This window comes from Loxodonta africana, chromosome 1 (genome assembly GCF_030014295.1).
Source record: "Loxodonta africana isolate mLoxAfr1 chromosome 1, mLoxAfr1.hap2, whole genome shotgun sequence".
NCBI lineage: Eukaryota > Metazoa > Chordata > Mammalia > Proboscidea > Elephantidae > Loxodonta > Loxodonta africana.
The window spans coordinates 120,087,337-120,107,137 of record NC_087342.1 but is presented as its reverse complement, the minus strand read 5'-3'; the positions used below and the strand labels follow the sequence as shown (position 1 = coordinate 120,107,137).

The 19,801-nt window shown below is 35.4% G+C and overlaps 1 protein-coding gene across 1 annotated transcript in view; it reads left to right on the top strand.

The window, feature by feature from the left end:
- Positions 1-19,801, top strand: part of COL21A1 (collagen type XXI alpha 1 chain) — a 128,595-nt gene that overhangs the window by 69,967 nt on the left and 38,827 nt on the right. The window contains exons 12-16 of the mRNA XM_003404417.3: positions 447-500; positions 946-997; positions 1,733-1,788; positions 1,899-1,952; positions 16,593-16,646. Coding sequence (XP_003404465.2) covers positions 447-500; positions 946-997; positions 1,733-1,788; positions 1,899-1,952; positions 16,593-16,646 — 270 coding nt within the window. The remainder of the gene's footprint in view (positions 1-446; positions 501-945; positions 998-1,732; positions 1,789-1,898; positions 1,953-16,592; positions 16,647-19,801) is intronic.

Genomic DNA, 19,801 nt, shown 5'->3' with positions numbered 1-19,801 from the left:
CATAATATCACCAATTAAAAAAATTCTGTAGACCCCTTTCAGTACTAAACTTTCAGTACTAGAAAGTCTGTCCTTATTGTACTGGGTAGAACCTCAGAGGATGACCGTCTCCAGAGGGTTGTCAGTTAAATCATTTCAATTAATTTCTGTGTGGCCTCTTTATGAAAGTCTAACTTCTTAACAGAATAGATAGCTGATCATTAAGGTTGGAGTCAGGATTACTGATAAGATTTCCCTAGCTCCAACATATTTCCCTTCATTGATCACAAATGAAACCCTGATAAATGGGGATTAACCTTTCATAGAGATGGAGTTTTAATGCATGCATGCATGCATATTACTGTTTGAAGATTCCAGTGGATTTTGACAAGGGTGAGTTTGAAGAATATATGGTGATATTGTTCAGGCTGAAATTTCTTTAAATTAATTTCAGCTTTATTTTGCAGGGTGACCGTGGACTTCCTGGTTTTTCTGGACTTCATGGAGTTCCAGGATCGAAGGTTGAAGAAACCTGTTTCTTTTAAATTCAACAATAGCATATTTTATTTCAAGTTGAAACTACTTTTATTTTATAAATATGTTATAAATAAATGCTAATATATAAATTAAAGACAAGTAAGATTAATGTCATTGTTTATATTAAACTTTCAAAAATTTCTTTTAAAATTTCCAGTCATAGGGGTGTAATCTTATAATATTTAACAATTGATGAGTGATAACATATGCAAATTTATGAACTATAAGCTCAAAATTCTGGGCAGTGTTATAAGACTACCTGTTCTTATTTCGCTTTATAAAGCCTGGAAAATAGAACAACAGTTAATTATTTAATTTCTATTTTGCCATGTGAGACTCTGTTGTGTATAACCTGTGCTGTTTTTTCTCTAATCTATAAGGCAATTCATCATATTTCTCTAAAATTCGATACTTATATTTTGTTTTCAGGGTGAAATGGGCCCCAAAGGAGATAAAGGATCACCTGGATTTTATGGCAAAAAGGGAAGTATGGATCATTAAATAAAAGATTCGTATTGAAACTTCCTTTTAATATAATGGAAATAGAAAACTGAAATTCAGTGCTATCTCAACATTATAGCAATCACGTTTGTCCAGCCTCCTCAGGGGTTTATTTAGAACAAAGAGAAAAGGGAAAACTACCTGGCGACAGTTATGTATGATCTACCACCTGTCTATCCATTTGTGGTATTGTGGTGGCTTGTGTGTTGGTGTGATTCTGGAAGCTGTGCCACTCATTTCAAATACCGGCACGGTCACCCATGATGGACAGGTTATGCATGGTATTCTATAAGAATATATCATGGTTTTGATCATTTCTAACTTTTAAAATATTTACAGTGAGAGAGTCCTTGAAAATTGGTAGTTGCATACAAATATGTCAGCTGAAAATTTATATTATGGGTCTTTTTGTTTCCTCCCACTGAAGGAAGATTATATTTTCTGTATATTTAAAATAATCATCGCTTTTTAATCTTGCCCAGATGTGGTTTTTGTGTTTAGATGCATCTATCAACATTTTAAATGTCTAACACTACATCCACTGGGCCCATAAAATAATGCTTGGCCAAAAGTTTCAGAGCCAACTCAAGCTGTAGTTCCATAAATTGTTTTACTTCATAATGAGGTTAATTTATTAGGTTTCTTATTCAAGTTTGGTTTGTGACTCTCAAACATTATTGCAAGGATTGTTTGTTTTATTATTCATTTTTAATACAGGGTGCAAAAGGTGAAAAAGGGAATGATGGTTTTCCTGGCCTTCCTGGACGCTCTGTGAGTTTGATAGTAAAAAAATTCTGGAATATTTTGCTAATCTATTAAAAAATAAAAGGAAGAGCTATTAGTACAAAAAGTATACTAAGACACATGTATTTATTTTTCAGGGAGAACCAGGAAGACATGGAAAGGATGGATTAATGGGTAGTCCTGGTTTCAAGGTATATAACAAAAAAATATAAAAGGAATATCTTTTCCTTGTGAGTGAACATTAGAAAAACAGTACCAATATTAATTTTTTTTTTTTTTTTTTTTTACATATGACTGTGGGATGAAATGAACTAACTACAGGTTTAAATTCCTTTGGAGTCTATTGTGAACTTTTATGTATTAGGAATAAGATTATAGGAAATTAGAAGGTTGAGTTTATTTGATAAACTACTCAGATTGATTTGTTTGGTGGATTAAAGGGAGAGGTTTTTTTTACCCGTCTCCCAAGAGATTAAAGATGCAGGGGGAAAAAAAATGTACCCTTAAACCTGATGACTTCTTTATCAATCGTGTGGTGTGAGTATGAGAGAATTAGAGCAAGAGAGAATTGCAAAGTGCCAATCATTCACCGTGCCAAGAAAAAAACCCAAAGGCACATGTCGTTTTGATGGTGGGTTGAAAAAAAAGCCCATTGCTGTCAAGTTGATTCCCATAGAGGCCCTATAGGACGGAGTAGAACTGCCTCATAGGGTTTCCAAGGCTGTAATCTTTACAGATACAGACTGCCACGTCCTTCCCGCAAAGCACCTGATGGGTTGAAACTACCTACCTTTTGGTTAGCAGCCAAGTGCTTAACCACTGTGCAACCAGGGCTCCTTCGTTAGCTCTGTTATATTCTTACATAAGGAAGCTTTTTATTTGCCAATTATCAAATACAAATGGGCTTCCTATGGTGTGACTTGTTAAATAAAAGGACACAAGGCATCACTCGTAAGTACTGTGTGCCTTTAAAGAATCACCTAAATGAGACCAAATGGTCAACAATTACTTTAAAACAAAGATGAGAATGTAAGGGGCAAGGGATTTAGATTAATGGAAATAGATCAACCAGAATGCAAATAATGAGAATTATCATGCATTGTGAAGAATGTAACCAATGCCACCGAACAATTTGTGTAGAAATTGTTGAATGGGAACCTGAACTGCAGTGTAAATCCTCAGCGAAAAAAATAAAATATTTTTTAAAAAGGATATAAGGCGCCTATGTGTGTTCAAGTCAGTGTACCTAATGGGAGTCTTACTACAAGCTGTTTTAGATACCTAAGAAGAGAAATTCGTGTAATTTTTCAGCAGATGAGAACAGTTGATCAAGCATTGGATTTAGGAATGTCATAGTGTTTTCTAATGAACAGCATTTTGAAGCCCATACTTGCTCAGCAATTCAGTACAGATTTTTTTTGGTCTGTAGTTATTTTCTCTCCTTTGGAAAATCAGATCATTTATTTACTTTAAATGGTAAAAAAAAGTTCTCTAAATGTCCATAATTCCTCAAAGATTACAGACCATTCTTCCTAGACAACTGAAACATGAGTGTAAAATATTGAGGCTCATTTTAAAGAGCTTGATCCCCTCTTATTAATTATATTTCACTAGATTTATATTTTATATTTACTATTAATGGAATAGATACTTACTGATATCTACTGGGTGCTGGGAAACCCTGGTTTTGTAGTGGTTAAGAGCTATGGCTGCTAACCAAAAGTTGGCAGTTCGAATCCACCAGGTGCTCCTTGGAAACTCTATGGGACGGTTCTACTCTGTCCTGTATGGTGGCTATGAATTGGAATTGACTCGATGGCAACGAGTTTGTTTTTTGGTTTTTGATTACTAGGTGCTGGGCATACGGAGAACAAAACCATCATGGTCCCCCCCCCTTTTTTTTTACGGAGTTTTATAATCTTGTTTTTGTATAGCAGAGAATATAAATTATTATTCTGAATTACAAACTAGGCACTAATCTAATTTAATTTAAATTTTCTTAGTTTTCTATTATAATAAACTCATATGCCCCAGGAAGTAAGATTTTTGGGTGGGTAGGTAGTAGGGTTTAGAGAATAGAACCAATTTGGATTTTTCAGCTCTCAATGATTTTCTCTAACTGTGTGTGTCCTTCAGCAAATTCTTTGACCCTCAGCTTTTTCCATTTCAAAAATGAAATAAATGCTGCTAACCTAAAGTGAAATTTTAGGGCCTGAGTAAGATAAAGCACCCATCACAGGGCCTGGCAGAGAATACGTTTTCAGTAAAGATCTGATTCTTTTGCCCATTTCTTGATTTAAATACAGTTTTAAGATCCCTTTTGTATCTTAATCTGTGGGTGGCAGCTGCGCATGAACACACCCACAAGTGTAAACCTCGGTTTACTCTTTTACTTTATTTAAAAAAGTTTTGTTTTATTGTGGTAAAAAAAAATATATAACACAACAATTCAACAATTTTTACTTGTACAATTGACATGATTAATCACGTTGTGCAATCATCACCAGTATCCACTGCCAAATTTTCCATCACCATAAACAGGTACTCGATGCTTCCGAAATAATTCTCCCTCCTGCTTTTATTTTTTTAACAGCTTTGTGGAGATATAATTTACATAGCATACAATTCATCCATTTAAAATGTACAATTGCATGGTTTCTAGTATATTCACAGAATTATGCAACCATGACCACAGCCTTATTTTAGAACAAATTTTGATTACCCTAAAAAGAAACCCCGTACTTACTAACAGTCACTCTCCATTGCCTCCTAAATTGCTCCCGTCCCCAACTTCCAGCCCTAATCTACTTTCTGTCTCTGTGAATTTGCCTATTGTGAAAATTTCGTATCATAGAATCATACAGTATGTGGACTTTTTGCTGACTTCTTTCACTTACCATAATGTTTTGTAGTTCATCCATGTTGTGGCATGTACCTGGATGTCGTTCCTTTCCATTGCTGATGTATTTTGTTGTATGGGTGTATCACATTTTATTTATCTATTAATCAGTTGATGGACATTTAGGTTGTTTATAATTTTTGGCTATTATACATAGTACTGCTATAAACATTTGTGTACAAGTTTTTGTATGGATGTATGTTTTCATTTCTCTTGGGTATGTTCCTGAGATGAATTATTGGGTCATATGTTTAACATTTTGAGGTTTATTCACTCTCAATATTGCTCTCAGGATAGGCTTATGCCACTGTTCATAATTAACCTTGGATATGTGTCCCTTTTTCTAACTAGTGTGGATCTCTGGAAAACAATTAGATTCCCTCGTGTATAGTCTGTTTATAATTTTTCAATGGAATAATTTGGGATTCTTTTAAAAGCCTTTTTCCTTTTTAAAATCTTTGAGTAATGAATCATACCTAATTTTTTCTTTGACCTTTTTCAAACCTATTCTCTTTCCTCCCAGTAGTTTGTTTTGAAAATTTTCAATCCTACAGAAAATTAAAGCCAAAACATATGAATATTTATTTCTGTAATATATTTTGGTTGAATCACTGGGAAGTAAATGGCAGACATCATGAATTTCTCTCCTGTAGCTTCTTTCTCCTAAGAATTCTTTATATACCATTATCACACCTAAGATATCTAACATCAATGCAATAATATTGTCTAATAGTAAGACCATATTCAAATTTCTTCAGTTCTCCAGAAATGTTTTAAATAGGTGTTTCTTTTTACATGGATACAATGACTTGTGCGTTGCATTTGGTTGGAATGTTTCTTTACCCTTTTAATCTAAAGGGGTCCCCTGCCTTTTTTCTTTTTTGAACTATGGTGTTTCTTGAAATAGACATGATATTTTCCTGTAAAGTGTCCCATAGTCAAGGTTATTAGTTAATATTATTGTATCAATTTAAGGTTCTGGATTTTTATGATTGTCACTTTATGATTATATTCAGGATAAACATATTGTCCAGAACACTCTATACCAAAAAAAAACCAAACCTGTTGCCATAGAGTCAATTCCAACTCCTAGTGACCCTATAGGACAGAGTAGAACTGCCCCATAAGGTTTCCAAGTCTGTAAATCTTTACTGAAGCAGACTGCCACATATTTCTCCCATGGAGCGTCTAGTGGGTTCGAACTGCCGACTTTTTGGGTAGTAGCTGAGCGCTTTAACCGCTGTGGCACCAGGGCTTCTTTGCATTGTATCGTTAGTTGTTGTTAGGTGCCGTGTAGTTGATTCTGACTCATAGCAACCATATATACAACATAACGAAACACTGTCCAGTCCTGCACCATTCACACAGTCTTTCTTGAGCCGACTATTGCAGCCACTGTGACAATCCATCTCATCCAGGGTCTTCCTCTTTTTTGCTGATCCTCTACTTTACAGTTATAGTGTCCTTCTTCAGGGACTGGTCCTTTCTGATAACATGTCCAAAGTAGGTGACACGAAGTCTTGGCATCCTTGTTTCTAAGGAGCTTCTGGTTGTACTTCTTCCAAGACAGACCTGTTGATTCTTCTGGCGGTCCACGATATGTTCAGTATTCTTCTCTAGCACCATAACTCAAAGGCACCAATTCTTTGTCTTCCTTATTCATTGCCCAACTTTCCCATGCATATGAGGGGATTGATAATACCATGGCTTGTGTCAGGCATGCCTTAGTCCTCAAAGTGACATCTTTGCTTTAAAGAGGTCTTTTACAACAGATATGCCCAATGTGTTGTTTAATTTCTTGACTGCTGCTTCCATGGGTGTTGATTGTGGATCCACATAAAATGAAATCCTTGACAATTTCAATATTGTCTCCCTTTATCATGATGTTGCTTATTGGCCCAGTTGCGAGGATTTTAGTTTTCTTCATGTTGAGGTGCCATCCATACTCAAGGCTGTAGTCTCTGATCTTCGTCACTAAGAGCTTCAAGTCCTCTTCACTTTCAGCAAGCAAGGTTGTGTCATCTGCATAATGCAGGTTGTTTGTGAGCCTTCCTCCAATCCTGATGCCCCATTCTTCTTCACAGAGTCCAGTTTTTCAGATTATTTGCTCAGCATACAGATTGAATAAGTATGGTGAAAGAATACAACCCTGACACACACTTCTTCTGATTTTAAACCACACAGTATCCTCTTGTTCTGTTCGAATGACTGCCTCTTGGTCTATGTAAAGGTTCCTCATGAGCACAATTAACTGTTCTGGAATTCTCATTCTTTGCAATGTTATCCATAATTTGTTATGATTCACACAATCAAATGCATAGTTAATAAAACACAGCTAGCTAAACATCTTTCCGGTATTCTCTGCCTTCAGCCAAGAACCGTTTGACATCAGTAATGATACATTTCATGTCCTCTTTTGAATCTGGCTTGTATTTCTGGCAGCTTCATGTCAATGTACTGCTGCAACTGTTTTTGAATGATCTTCAGCAAAATTACGTGTGATATTAATGATATTGTTCGATATTTTCCACATTCTGCTGGATCACCTTTCTTTGGAATGGGCGCAGGTGTGGATCTCTTCCAGTCAATTGGCCAGACAGCTGTCCTCCAAATTTCTTGGCACAAACAAGTGAGCACCTCCAGCGTTACATCTGTTTGTTGAAACATCTCAATCGGTATTCTGAGAATTCCTGGAGCCTCGTTTTTCACCAGTGCCTTCAGTGCCGATTGGCCTTTTTCCTTCAGTACCATCAGTTTTCGATCGTATGCTACCTCTTGAAATGGCTGAATGTCGACCAATTCTTTTTGGTATAGTGACTCAGTGTATTCATTCTATCTTTTTTTGATGCTTCATGCGTCATTCAATTATTTCCCTGTAGAACCTTTCAATATTGCAACTTGAGGCTTGAATTTTTTTCTTCACTTCTTTCAGCTTGAGGAATTCCAAGCATGTTCTTTCATTTGGTTTTGTAATTGTAGGTCTTTGCACATTTCATTATAATACTTTGTTTTGTCTTCTTGAACCACCCTTTCAAATCTTTTGTTCAGCTGTTTTACGTCATCAGTTCTTGTGTTCACTTTAGCTAATCTACATTCAAGGGCAAGTTTCAGAGTCTCTTCTGCAATCCATTTTGGTCCTTTCTTTCCTGTCTTTTTAATACCCTCTTGCTTTCTTCATGTATGATGACCTTGATGTCATCCTACAACTCATCTGGTCTTTGGTTATTAGTGTTCAGTTGAATTCTATTCTTAAGATGGTTTTGAAATTCAAGTATGATACACTCAAGGTTGTATTTTAGCTCTCATGGACTTGCTCTAATTTTTTTCAGCTTCACCTTGACCTTACATAGGAGCAATTGATGGTCTGTTCCGCAGTGGGCCCCTGACCTTGTTCTGACTGATGATATTGATCTTCTCCATCATCTTTTTCCACAGATGTAGTTGATTTTTTTTTATACCGTCTGGCAAGGTCCATGTGTATAGTTGCCATTTATGTTGTAGAAAAAGGTATTTGCAATAAAGAAGTCACTGGTCTTGGAAAATTCTGTCACTGATCTCTGGCATCATTTCTATCACCAGGGCCGTATTTTCCAACTACGGATCCTTCTTCTTTGTTTTTAACTTTTGTATTCCAGTAACCAGTAATTGTCAATGTATCTTCATTTAGTCATCTTTGGCCTTAGGTGTTGGTGTGTAAATTTGAATAATTAGTAATATTAACTGATCTTCCTTGTAGGTGTATGGATATTATCCTATCACTAACAGCATTATACTTCAGGGTAGATCTTGAAATATTCTTTTTGACTATGAATGCAATGCCATTCCCCTTACAGTTTATCATTCCTGGCATAATAGACCATACGATTGTCTGATTCAAAATGGCCAATACCATTCCATTTCAGCTCACTATTGCCTAGGATATTGATCTTTATGCATTCCTTTTTATCTTTGATTACTTCCAATTTTCCTAAATTCATACTTGATATATTCCGCATTACTATTATTAATGGATGTTTACAGCTATTTCTTCTCATTTTGAGCCATGCCACATCAGCCAATTAAGATCCCGAAAGCTTGACTCCATCCACATCATTTGGATCAACTCTACTTTGAGAAGGCAGCTCTTCCCCGGTTGCATTTTGGGTAGCTTCCAACCTGAGGGGCCCATCTTCCAGCACTACTTCAGCCAGTGTTCCACTGCTATTCATAAGGTTTTCACTGGCCAAATTATTTAGAAGCTGACTGCTGGATCCTTCTTTCTAGTCTCTCTTATTCTGGGAGTTCCGCTGAAATCTGTGCACCATGGGTGTCCCTGCTGGTAATTGAAATACTGGTGGTATAGCTTCCAGCATCACGGCAACAATCAAGCCAACATGGTATGACAAACTGACAGCTGAGTGGTGATGCATTGCATTAGAGGGTACATAATACCCATCCTAGTATTGGTGGTGCTAAATTTGGGCACCTGGTTAAAGTAATGGCAACAGCTATGTGTGTGTAAGTATATGTATGTGTTTTTTTTTTTTTAACGGTGTATTTTCTCTTTATTTAGGTCCTCTTTCAATTACATTTTATTTCAATAAAGTAATAAGTGTACAAATCATTTTTTTCCTAAGTGTTTATTATTGTAGATGCCGCTGTAAATGTAGTTCACAGTATTTCCTTATCTTTAACTTTTTTGTGTCTGTGGGTTTATTAAAAAAAAAAAACAAAAAAAAACTAAACCCATTGCCATTGAGTTGATTCTGACTTGTAACAACCTTGTATAGTTTGTAAGGGTATCCTATCTTTCATTCCTAATATTGCATTTTTTTGTAATAATAATTTTATGTTGACACCTGCATTTGAAATCAAGCAGCATTAGATTCTTCCTTCCATCTCTTGTAGTTTCTTTTTCATTATGATGATTGCTATGTTATTCGTTGCATAGTTATTCATAACTGTTACATCTTCATTTTGAATTGTGGTTTTTAGCATTATAAAATGTCCTGTTTCCTCTTTTAATGATTTTTAGCTTGCATTCTACCTTGTCTTAAAGCAGGATTATACTCCTTCTTTATGATTATTTTAATTTGCTTGTTATACCTTTGCCAATCCTTCTATTGCTTAGCTTAAGCTTTTTAAATAACTTTGTTTCATTACATCCCTGCTATTGAGCATATAGTTGGATTTTGCTTTTTCAGGCAATTTGAATTTATTTTCTTTTACTAGATGAATTAAGCTTATTTTTATTTATTGACTGATAGGTTTGGTCTTAGCTCTGTCATAATATTATAATTTTCTTCTATTTGTTATGTGCATTATGCTGTATTTCCAGTGCTTTTTTTCTCAATGTGATCTGATGCTTTTTCTCTATTTTTAAAAATAATTTCTTTGGGATTTAGGAATATTCATATTTTTGTTCTAGTTATCTTTATACTAATACCTCTAGTAATATTTATGCAAAAACATTTCAGAATTCCTTTAGCTCCCTCTTTGCTTTACTTAGGCATCTACTCTTTGTTTTGTTAACTTTAAATGACACCCAACTAACTATGTAGAAATTAATGACTTTATTCTATTTTCCTCTTTCCTTTTCTTGGTTTAATCATATTACTTCTAATTTGTCAGATTAATATAATATTTACATTCTGTTTTTCTACTCCTTCCCCACTTTTGCAGCTAATCTTCAAATATATATATATATATATATATATATATATTATTCATCACCAGTCCATTGGTTAATGTTTCACGGTCATCATGTGGTTTGATAAAACTTCTTCTCTAGGATATTTTGTAGGAAGAGATTGTGAATCACTGAATTCTTGTTTTTTAAAATGTCTTTCTATACTGTTTTTACTTTAATGACAGGTTGGCTAACCTCACATTTTTCACTGTTTTCTCATGGGAGTGTTCCTCTGCTGCTATACTGATACCATGTGTTTTACTGATGCCAACCTAATTATCTTTCTCTGTATGTGAGTTTGTCTTTTAATGCAGATGCCCAGAGAGCTTTTTAAAAACTCTATGTCTAAAATCCAGTTGTGTAACTTATATCTCAGAATTGAGAATTTCAGTTACCCAAAAGCCCTTTCAGTACTATATTCAGGCCTTTCCTTTTATTTTGGAATGTTCCTTTGCATTAAAGTTTTAATTATAGGTTTTGATAAATTGTTTAGGTTTATGTCTTTAGGAACTCCAATTACAGATATGTTGGAACTTCTTTGGCAGTCTTCTGCCTCTATCATTTTCTCTCTGATCTTTTTTCTTTTTTATAATTTTATTTTATTGAATATGTTTAGTTTTCTTCCTGATGTCCTTTTCAGTTTTAAGTAAAATATATTCTCCCTTTGTTTCTAATAATTTAATCATCATGTCTGGGATGATTTTGTCTTTTTTCTCTTCAATTTTTATCCTCAGTTAATTATCTGATATCTTTTATTACATTTCCATTTTGAGTTTTTGATTTTCTGATATGAGATATTTTTATTTTTACATCCAAAAATGCTTGTGTAATGTTACTTAATGCAGGTTATAGCATTTTGTTGCGGTTTCCTCCTGCTTCATGTGTATTATTGAAATGTTTTGCTTTCACTTTCTGTTTTCTTTAGTAACTTTGTTTGGATATTGCCTATCAATTATTTTTCAATTTTAAATATCTTATATAGTCTTAAACACACAATAATAGGCAGGGACGTAAAAATTTGCATGGCTTGCTAGATTTCTTAGTTCTAGAGTGTTTCCTTTTCTCTGTACAGTGAAGTTAGTAGTTTCTTTAATTGATGGAATTGCTTATTGGGGAACGGTTTGGTATGTCTTTTATTGAGGAGAAGGAAGAGTGAGAAAGACAATGTGTTCATTTGAGATTTCTGAGGCACAGCCAAGGAGAGATGCCTAGTAAGTGGTTAGATCCAGGTCAGGAACTCCATTTCAGTTGGAGAGAGAAAGGAATGGGATGCTGAAGAGTTGGAAGGGATTACCATAGGCAGAAGGAGGGTTACCTGTTTCACTGTAATAAAAAAACAAGAATGGATGAGTTCAAATGCAGGTGAGTTTGTTAGTTCGGTGGCAGGCTATTTGATTTGTTTTCTCTGAGGAAGTGGAACTTGTCATCCTTGAAAAAGGGAGAAAAGGGGAGTTTTTGTTGATTGGAGAATTTTTTATATAGCTACTGTGGAAAATGGGGTAGAGAGCTGATCAGGGAATGAAGTTCAGCTGAGGCTGGAAGCTTCAATCTGTGTGGTTATAGTATTATTGGCAATACTTAGAAGCCCAAGCTTGGGTCTGAGAAGGCTCTTTCAATTTGGTTGACTCAGCCTTGGGGCTTGCATAAGCAAGTGCAGCAGGTGAACAGTGAGATAAAATGGTGAGAATTTTAGTCAGAGAAGAGTTGAAGTACTGAAACATGGTATTTAACCTGGATATGAAAAAAAAAAATTTTTTTTTTTTTTAATGAAAAGAAGTGAAGACAGATGAGGGCAGATTATAACAAAATCCATAATTTATGGGATGCTTAGCACTTTAATGCATTTTCTAATAAATCATAATGAGTTGTAAATTTTAAAAATATCCTCTTACAAATGAGGAAATTAAGAAATGGAGAGTTTAAGTAACTTGCCCAAGATTGTGTATGTATAATCTAACAACCAATGAAAACTCATCTCACCAAATTGTTGAAAAATTATGTTGTTACCAAATAATCTTTCCCAAAGAAAATTATGATAAAACTGTAACCTTACGATATTTTTTATATTTTAATTAAATTTAAGTAAGGATTGACCTAATTTTTTAAAATACCCATTTGCCTAGAGGAAATTATAACAGCAAACCATGGCAGTTTAAATATAAAAATTATATAATTTTTGTTTGAAAATAATACAGGCTGAGTAGAGGATTGTTAAAACCCTAAATTTTTGGTGAAGTGGAGCAACCAACTTTTTTTATGGATCTTCCCATGAGCAAGACACTTTCACAAGGGCTCTTTTTTATTTCTCCTACAAACTCTATGAAGTTAGGGGTATTAATGTTGAATTATGCATTTGGTCAGATTCAGAGATAATTTATCCAAATTTTTGCAGCCAGTTACGTTGCAGAGCTAGAATTCCAGACTTAGTTTGTGTGATCCCCCATATGCAAAATGCCTCCCAAACTTCATGTTTGCTTATTTGGTCAGTTAGAAAGAGCTTCCCTAGTCTTATATCTTCAATATTTTCTCTGGCATGTTAGAGATTTGTTTATAAAGTTATGAATAAAACATGGATTAAGATCAAAGCAAAAATAAGTTCTTTAATAACAATGTAAATATCTTTCTTTAAGTATTGCTTTCGTGGTCAATAAACTACACCTTCTACCTGACTTTAAAGGTTCCCAGGACCACAAACTAAATTACTCTCCATCCTTTTATTTTATGTAGGTAAGTACCAAAGACCACAGTATGAAAGGAAATACGTATACAATGCAAGTTTCACATATCTGTTTTTTATTAAATTCAGTTTTTTTTTTTTTTTTAATAACTGGTTTCTTGTGAATTAAATCATGTTTGACATTAGCTGTAGAAATTGGATTGAGAAGTAATGTTGAGCTTGGCACTTTCTCCATTATTTAATAGCAAGAAGAAAGTCAGTGTAGAAGTTAGTATAAAATAATAATTTAGAGGTACAGCCATGCTATATATGCCTTTTTATCTATCAGTCAAACACATTGACCTGTATCTAGGTTCTGTAGATCATGAAAGCAGTCAAGGGATCAGAATAAGTTCCAGTTACAATACTTAATTTCACAAGCTAGTTGTGTATTGGATTTAATTATCTTAGGGAAAATGGCTAGAAATTATCCTCTCATTTCCTGATAAAACATTATTAAAAGAACAAAGAGAATGTTTCTAGGTAGATATTACAGGCTGGCATCTTTCAACAATTAACCTGTGTAGTCTTCCAGCAGCAAATGTTATAGCCCTGTCCACAACTGTTTTTCTATTTCCTTTATCCCCTTGAAGTTGAATGTTTGAGAAGAAATAGTCCATTTCTCCCTCCTTAATATGCTCCAATGGTCATAAAAAAGGAAACATATAGTTTTACATTGTGTTCAGTACTATTCTAAAGTATTCTAGGTGATAAAAACTCACGTGAGATACGTTGCCTGCTCTTAAAAGATGTGCGAGTCAGGGAAACAATGTTTACATAAACAGAGCAGCTGTTGAATAACCAGGCCATCACAAAATTTAGTGCTAAGCATAGAGCTGCACAACATCATTGTAGTTCACAAAAGAGAGGGATTGAATTGGTGAGAGTGGAAAACATCTGTCAGTCTCCATCAAGAGATCTGGGCTAGATCAGTGGTTCTCAAAGTATGGTCCTAAGACTAGCAGCATCAGCATCTCCTGGCAACTTCTTAGAAATGCAAATTCTTGGGATTCCTCCCCTCCAGACTTACTGACTGAGAAATTCTGGTATGGGGTTCACAATCTGCATTCTAACAAGCCCTCCAGGTGATTCTACTGCAGCTAAAGTTCGAGAACTGCTGTTCTAGATTATAAGGAATAGGTGATACTTTGTTCATTTAATTCTGTACTGTTCTCCTTATCTGTTCTAATAATGTCGTAAGGAAGAATAAGAATAAAGAAAAATTCTCAAATAATTGTGGAACATCATTATCGATAAATCTTGCTGATGTCTAGTTACTTTAACCTTCTGCTAATTAGCATAAAATAATAAGATTGGATCAATGGACAGAGAAGTAAAAGGAGATTTTTACCAACCATGGTAGTCATGAAATTCCAAATTAGTTGTGAATGACATGGAAGCTACAACAATGGGACCAAACATACCAAAGATTGTGAGGATGGTGCAGGACCCGGGACGCCGCAATGTTTGGTTGTTTTAATTTATACCTAAGGTTGCTATGAGTTGGAACCAACTGGAAGGCAACTGAGAACAGTTTTTTTGCCAACTGCCTTCACCTTTTATTTTATGTACAGAAAATCTAAACTACAGATTTGCTTAATAAGTTGTATGACAGTACTTGAACCAAGGGGGCAGTTAAGTGTCCTAATGACTTACAGCTGTGCCATGGTTCTCAAATCGCTGCATTAGAACTAGCTGGAGACATGTTAGAACACAGATTGCTGGGCCTCATTCCCCAGAGTTTCTGATTCAGTAGGTGTGCTATAAAACCGAAAAAAAAAAAAAAAAAAAAAGGCAGTTGTTGATTCTGACTCATAGCAACCCTATAGGACAGAGTACAACTGCCCCATAGAGTTTCCAACCTGTAATCTTTACAGCAACAGACTGTCACATCTTTCTCTTGGAGAAGCTGGTGGACTTGGACCACTGTCCTTCCGGTTAGTAGCCTAGCACTTAACCACTGCGCCACCAGGGCTCTTTTCAGTCCTGCTATAGGGCCTGGGATTGTGTGTGTTGAAGAAGTTCCCTTGTGAAGCTGATTTCTGCCTGTCTGGAGACCACAACTGAGAACCACTGACTTGGACAATTCATCCTATTGATATGAGTGTTGAATTTGGACATAGTTATTGCATTATTTCTCTGTAGTATTAGGACCTGACATGTCCTTTTTCTTTAATTTTTCTCACACACATCTGGTTTTCTCTTTGATATTTTTCATGTGCTTTTCTGTAAAACCATTGTATTAACAGACCTTCTAGTCCCCTAATTTGGGTTAATTTACAGGAAAACATTTTTCTTTGCTCCCTCTGTCCTCAAGCTGTCATCTAGTGTTTGTAAATAAAACTGGAGATGATTAAATATTTTGTTGGTATTTCATGTACTAAAGAAAAGAAATGCAAGAATTCATAAAAGTGAGAAAATCAGTGTTTATATGATGTGATATGGTTGAAATTTTTTTTTTTTAAGTGCTGCTTGTGTTAAGTTTTATTGGGTCTTTCCACTGTGGTTCATTTTCTACAGTTTGGGGGAATTTGTTAGAATATGAAATTGTGAACAGTACTGGGATGTGCTTTCGTGCTACACTCTGAGGCTTTCTTCCCTTAAACCTATTTTACATCAGGTATTTGAGATATTTACAAGAAAAATGCTTTGTCTAACTTTCTGTCTTGCTCTCAACTAGATCAAAATGTTCTCTCTGGCATGAAACAAGGGAGGCATAATTGTTTGCAGAAATCTTTGTTATGTTGCAGCACTTTGCTGAATAGATACATACATGGTACATGGCTCTTACTGTGAGGTTTCAAAAAGTCTAAATATTTGAGGGTGTGTGTGTGTGTTTCAAGAAGCTGTCCCAACTATTCTTTATTTTTGTCTAGGGATTTTTTATAGCTCTCTTGATCTGTGGGTACTGTACATTTTATATACTAGCAATCGTTTCATTTAGGAAAAATTCTTAGTGTTCCAAAAAGTAGATGTGAAATACTATATTTAAATAATTTGGGCATAGGATTTAAAGGGAAATGAGCTGAAAATTGTTATAATTTTGACAGCTACCCCATATATGTGTTGTAGATGTTTAAGTCGGTAGATGCTAAATTAAAGGGCCAGATAATTTTAAGAAATAACCTACCAGTGACTCCATATTTAATGAAAGTTTGATTTTGATTTGGGAGACAAGGGTAAATCAGATCCAAAAAACAATGAATTTTAAAATAAAAATGAAAATCAAAATGTATATGAAAAGGACTGACAAAGTATTTTAGTCAGATTTATATTGAAGATGGAGAATAATGTCCTGAAATATGAGCATATAGCATCATGATTATTTTATAAATTTACTCAATTATCTTTTTTCAAGTAAAGAATGTTAGTATTTATATAATCGCTGTATGAATTTCAGAAAAAGCTTATTTGATGTCAGAAAAATTATCAGTAACCCAGAAGTAATTTTTATTTTCCTCTGTCTGTCTCTAATGTACCTTAGCATTTCTTTAGTAAACTTAATGAAAATGGAATTCTCTATTTCTTTTTATCAAATCTTTTAAAAGGGAGAAGCAGGACCACCAGGTGCTCCAGGGCAGGATGGACTGCGGGGAGAACCTGTGAGTACCTACCCAATTCATTGCTAAGGGATGAAGTTCTTTTCCTGTATTGAAATTCTTTGACTATTTGAATCTCTCCTTCCATGTGCCCTATTTTTGTCCAGCAACTCCCAGATTTGAGCATTGGATGTTGTAGAAGTTCTTTGTGTAACACCATAAAATACAGAAATATTGAATCTTTTACAAACCAGGAAGAATTTTGCAACCAGGAAATTTGCATGCATTGTGAACCACAACCACAAGCAATCATGTGACACAAACGAATGATTAATGCAAACATCATGGTCTGTTGCTGGACCTTTAACCAATGTCACTTTGCCACTTTTTCACTGTTTTATAGTTTTCACTCTGGCCGCATGTGTTTAATAAAAATCGGGCAGAGAAACTTATGAGAAAGTATTGAATCTGAATTCTCAATATCCTTATTTTTAGCAAGTGTCCCAGGTGACTCTTAGCTTCAGATGAGTTTTGGAAATATAGATTGCTGCCATGTTTTATTCTTATCACTCACAGCCAACATTTAAAGACCAGCAGATCTCATTTTATTCCTCAATGGTACCTATCTTAAGAAAATTTGCAATTTGTTTCAGAAAGAACTAGATTAAGAAATGAAATAATAGTTTAGGGTATATTGCCATTTATCAGAAAATGTTCAGTTGAGTGGCTCTGAATCTAAATATTGGAATAAGAGGCTTCTTAAATGGGATGGAGAGATTTGAACTAGTCTTAGAATCACTCAGGTAATAAATATTCATTGAATTCTCACCTTGTGTGTTGTGTCCTCGGGCATATTTGTTGACTGACTGATTCTAAGACTAGTTCAAATTTGCACACATTAATTCTACATACATTTTGTTTGCAAGAACTTAGTCATACCTAACTACAAAGGAAACTGGAAAATGCAGTCTCTAGTTGGGTAGCTTTGTGCCCAGCTAAAACTCTTTTTGTGGTAAAAGATGAATAGATATTCAGGGACGACTATCAGTCTGCCATACCCTTTATACCAGATAGGGCTATAGATAAAAGAACCAAACATAAAACAGATAGATCTAAAATATAATGTAATTTTTGTCCCTTATTTGCCATCAGTTGTCATGGGAGAAGATTGGGGAATTCCTGGACTAGGTCAAGAAATGAAATAATAGTTAAGGATATATTGCAATTTGTGCCAAATAGAGTCAAAAGGTGAGGGTTTGAAGACAATCTCTGCTACATTCCAGCTGTGTCAACTTCAGATCTCTGAATATCTTTCCCCTCACCTGCAAAGTGCAGATGCTTATAATGCATTCTTCATAGGGTTGTTGTGAGGCTTACATGTCAAATCTCTTGGAAAGATTTTTTAAAATATTGCACAAATGCGTGAGATTATCATAATCCCATATAGAGGATGTCCTGTGACTTTGGGTGGCTGAGAAAATTTTATCAAGGATTTGCAGCTAGACTTGGTGTTGAAAGAATAAGTGGGAATGAAAAGGAAGCAAGAGAGTGCAGTGATATGAGTTGAGACACACAGGTGAGTGAGGTGGTCAACGGTGTGCCTAAGAAATAATTCAGTGATCTCAGTGAGGTCCTGAGGGTGCAGTGAAGGGTCCCTGTTGGGTGGTAGGAAGGAAAGTTGAAAAGGTAATTAGGACCATAATGTGAATACACTTGACTGTAAATTTGGAAAGTAAACTTCATTTACTTGCTAATGAAGTTTTGGAATGGAAAAAAAAAAAGAATAAAATGATGAAAAGAACTGCTTTAGAGGCAGTTTATGAGCTACAGGTATGTGCAGAATGAATTGAAAGGGGAAGATCCTGGAGCCAGGATACTATCAGATACTGTAGCAACATGTAAAGAAAAATCGTCATAGCAGTGCTTATGAAGATACCTCATGGCTCGTGACGGGTGGGGCAGGAAGAGGAGAAGTCGCAGTTGGCAAATAAACATAGAAGGCATGCATAATTTGTATAAAAGTATGGCAGTCAGCAGACTGTTTTGATAGACTAGGATTTAGGTAATAAGCCCTCAAAACTAGTTGCTGTCGAGTCAATTCCAGTTCCTGGTGAACTGTGCTCCGTAGGGTTTTCAGTAGTTGATTTTTTGGGAAGTAGATCACCAGGTCTTTCTTCTGAGGAACCTCTGGGTAGACTCAAACATCCAACCTTTTCAATTGTAGCCAAGTGCATTAAATATTAGCACTACCCAGGGACTCCAAATCAGGCCTCGATTAGGGTGCTGAGAGGAAAGGAGAAAGTTCAATAGGAATAGTGTGAGCTCAATATATTTGAGCCACAGTTATTATTAAGGAAGAATTACTGGATATGAGACGTTGTTAGGTGCCATCGAGTCAACTCTGACTCATAGCAACCCTCTGTACAACAGAACAAAACACTGCCCGGTCCTCTGCCATCTTCACAATCATTACGCTTGAGCCAACTGTTGCAGCCACTGTGTCAATCCATCTTGTTGAGGGTCTTTCTCTTTTTCACTGACCCTCTACAAAGCATGATGTCCTTCTCAAGGGACTGATCCCTCCTGATGATATGTCCAAAGTATGTGAGATGAAGTTTTGTCATCCTCCCTTCCAATAAGCATTCTGGCTGTATTTCTTCCAAGACAGATTTGTTCATTCTTCTGGCAGCTCACAGTATATTCAATATTCTTCGCCAATACTGTAATTCAAAGGAGTCAATTCTTCTTTGGTCTTCCTTATTCATTTCCTAGCTTTCATGCACACATGAGGTGACTGAAAACACTATGGCTTGGGTCAGGCACTCCTTAGTCCTTAAAGTGACATCTTTGCTTTTTGACACTTTTAAGAGGCCTTTTGCAGCAGATTTGCCCAACGTAACGTGTCATTTGATTTCTTGACTGCTGCTTCCATGGTTGTTGGTTGTGGATCCAAGTAAAATAAAATCCTTGATAACTTCAGTCTTTTCTCTGTTTATCATGATGTTGCTTATTGGTCCAGGTTGTGAGGATTTTTGTTTTCTTTATGTTGAAATTTAATCCATACTGAAGTAAAGATGTGTTTATTTAAGTTCTTGTTTCAAAAAGAATGTAACGTGTGTGTGTGCCTGTGGGAGGTTCAGGGGGAGAGAGCGAGCCAGACACAGGGGAGAAGAAGAAGAGGAAGATGGGAAAAAGACAATGGACATGAGGGCCTGATC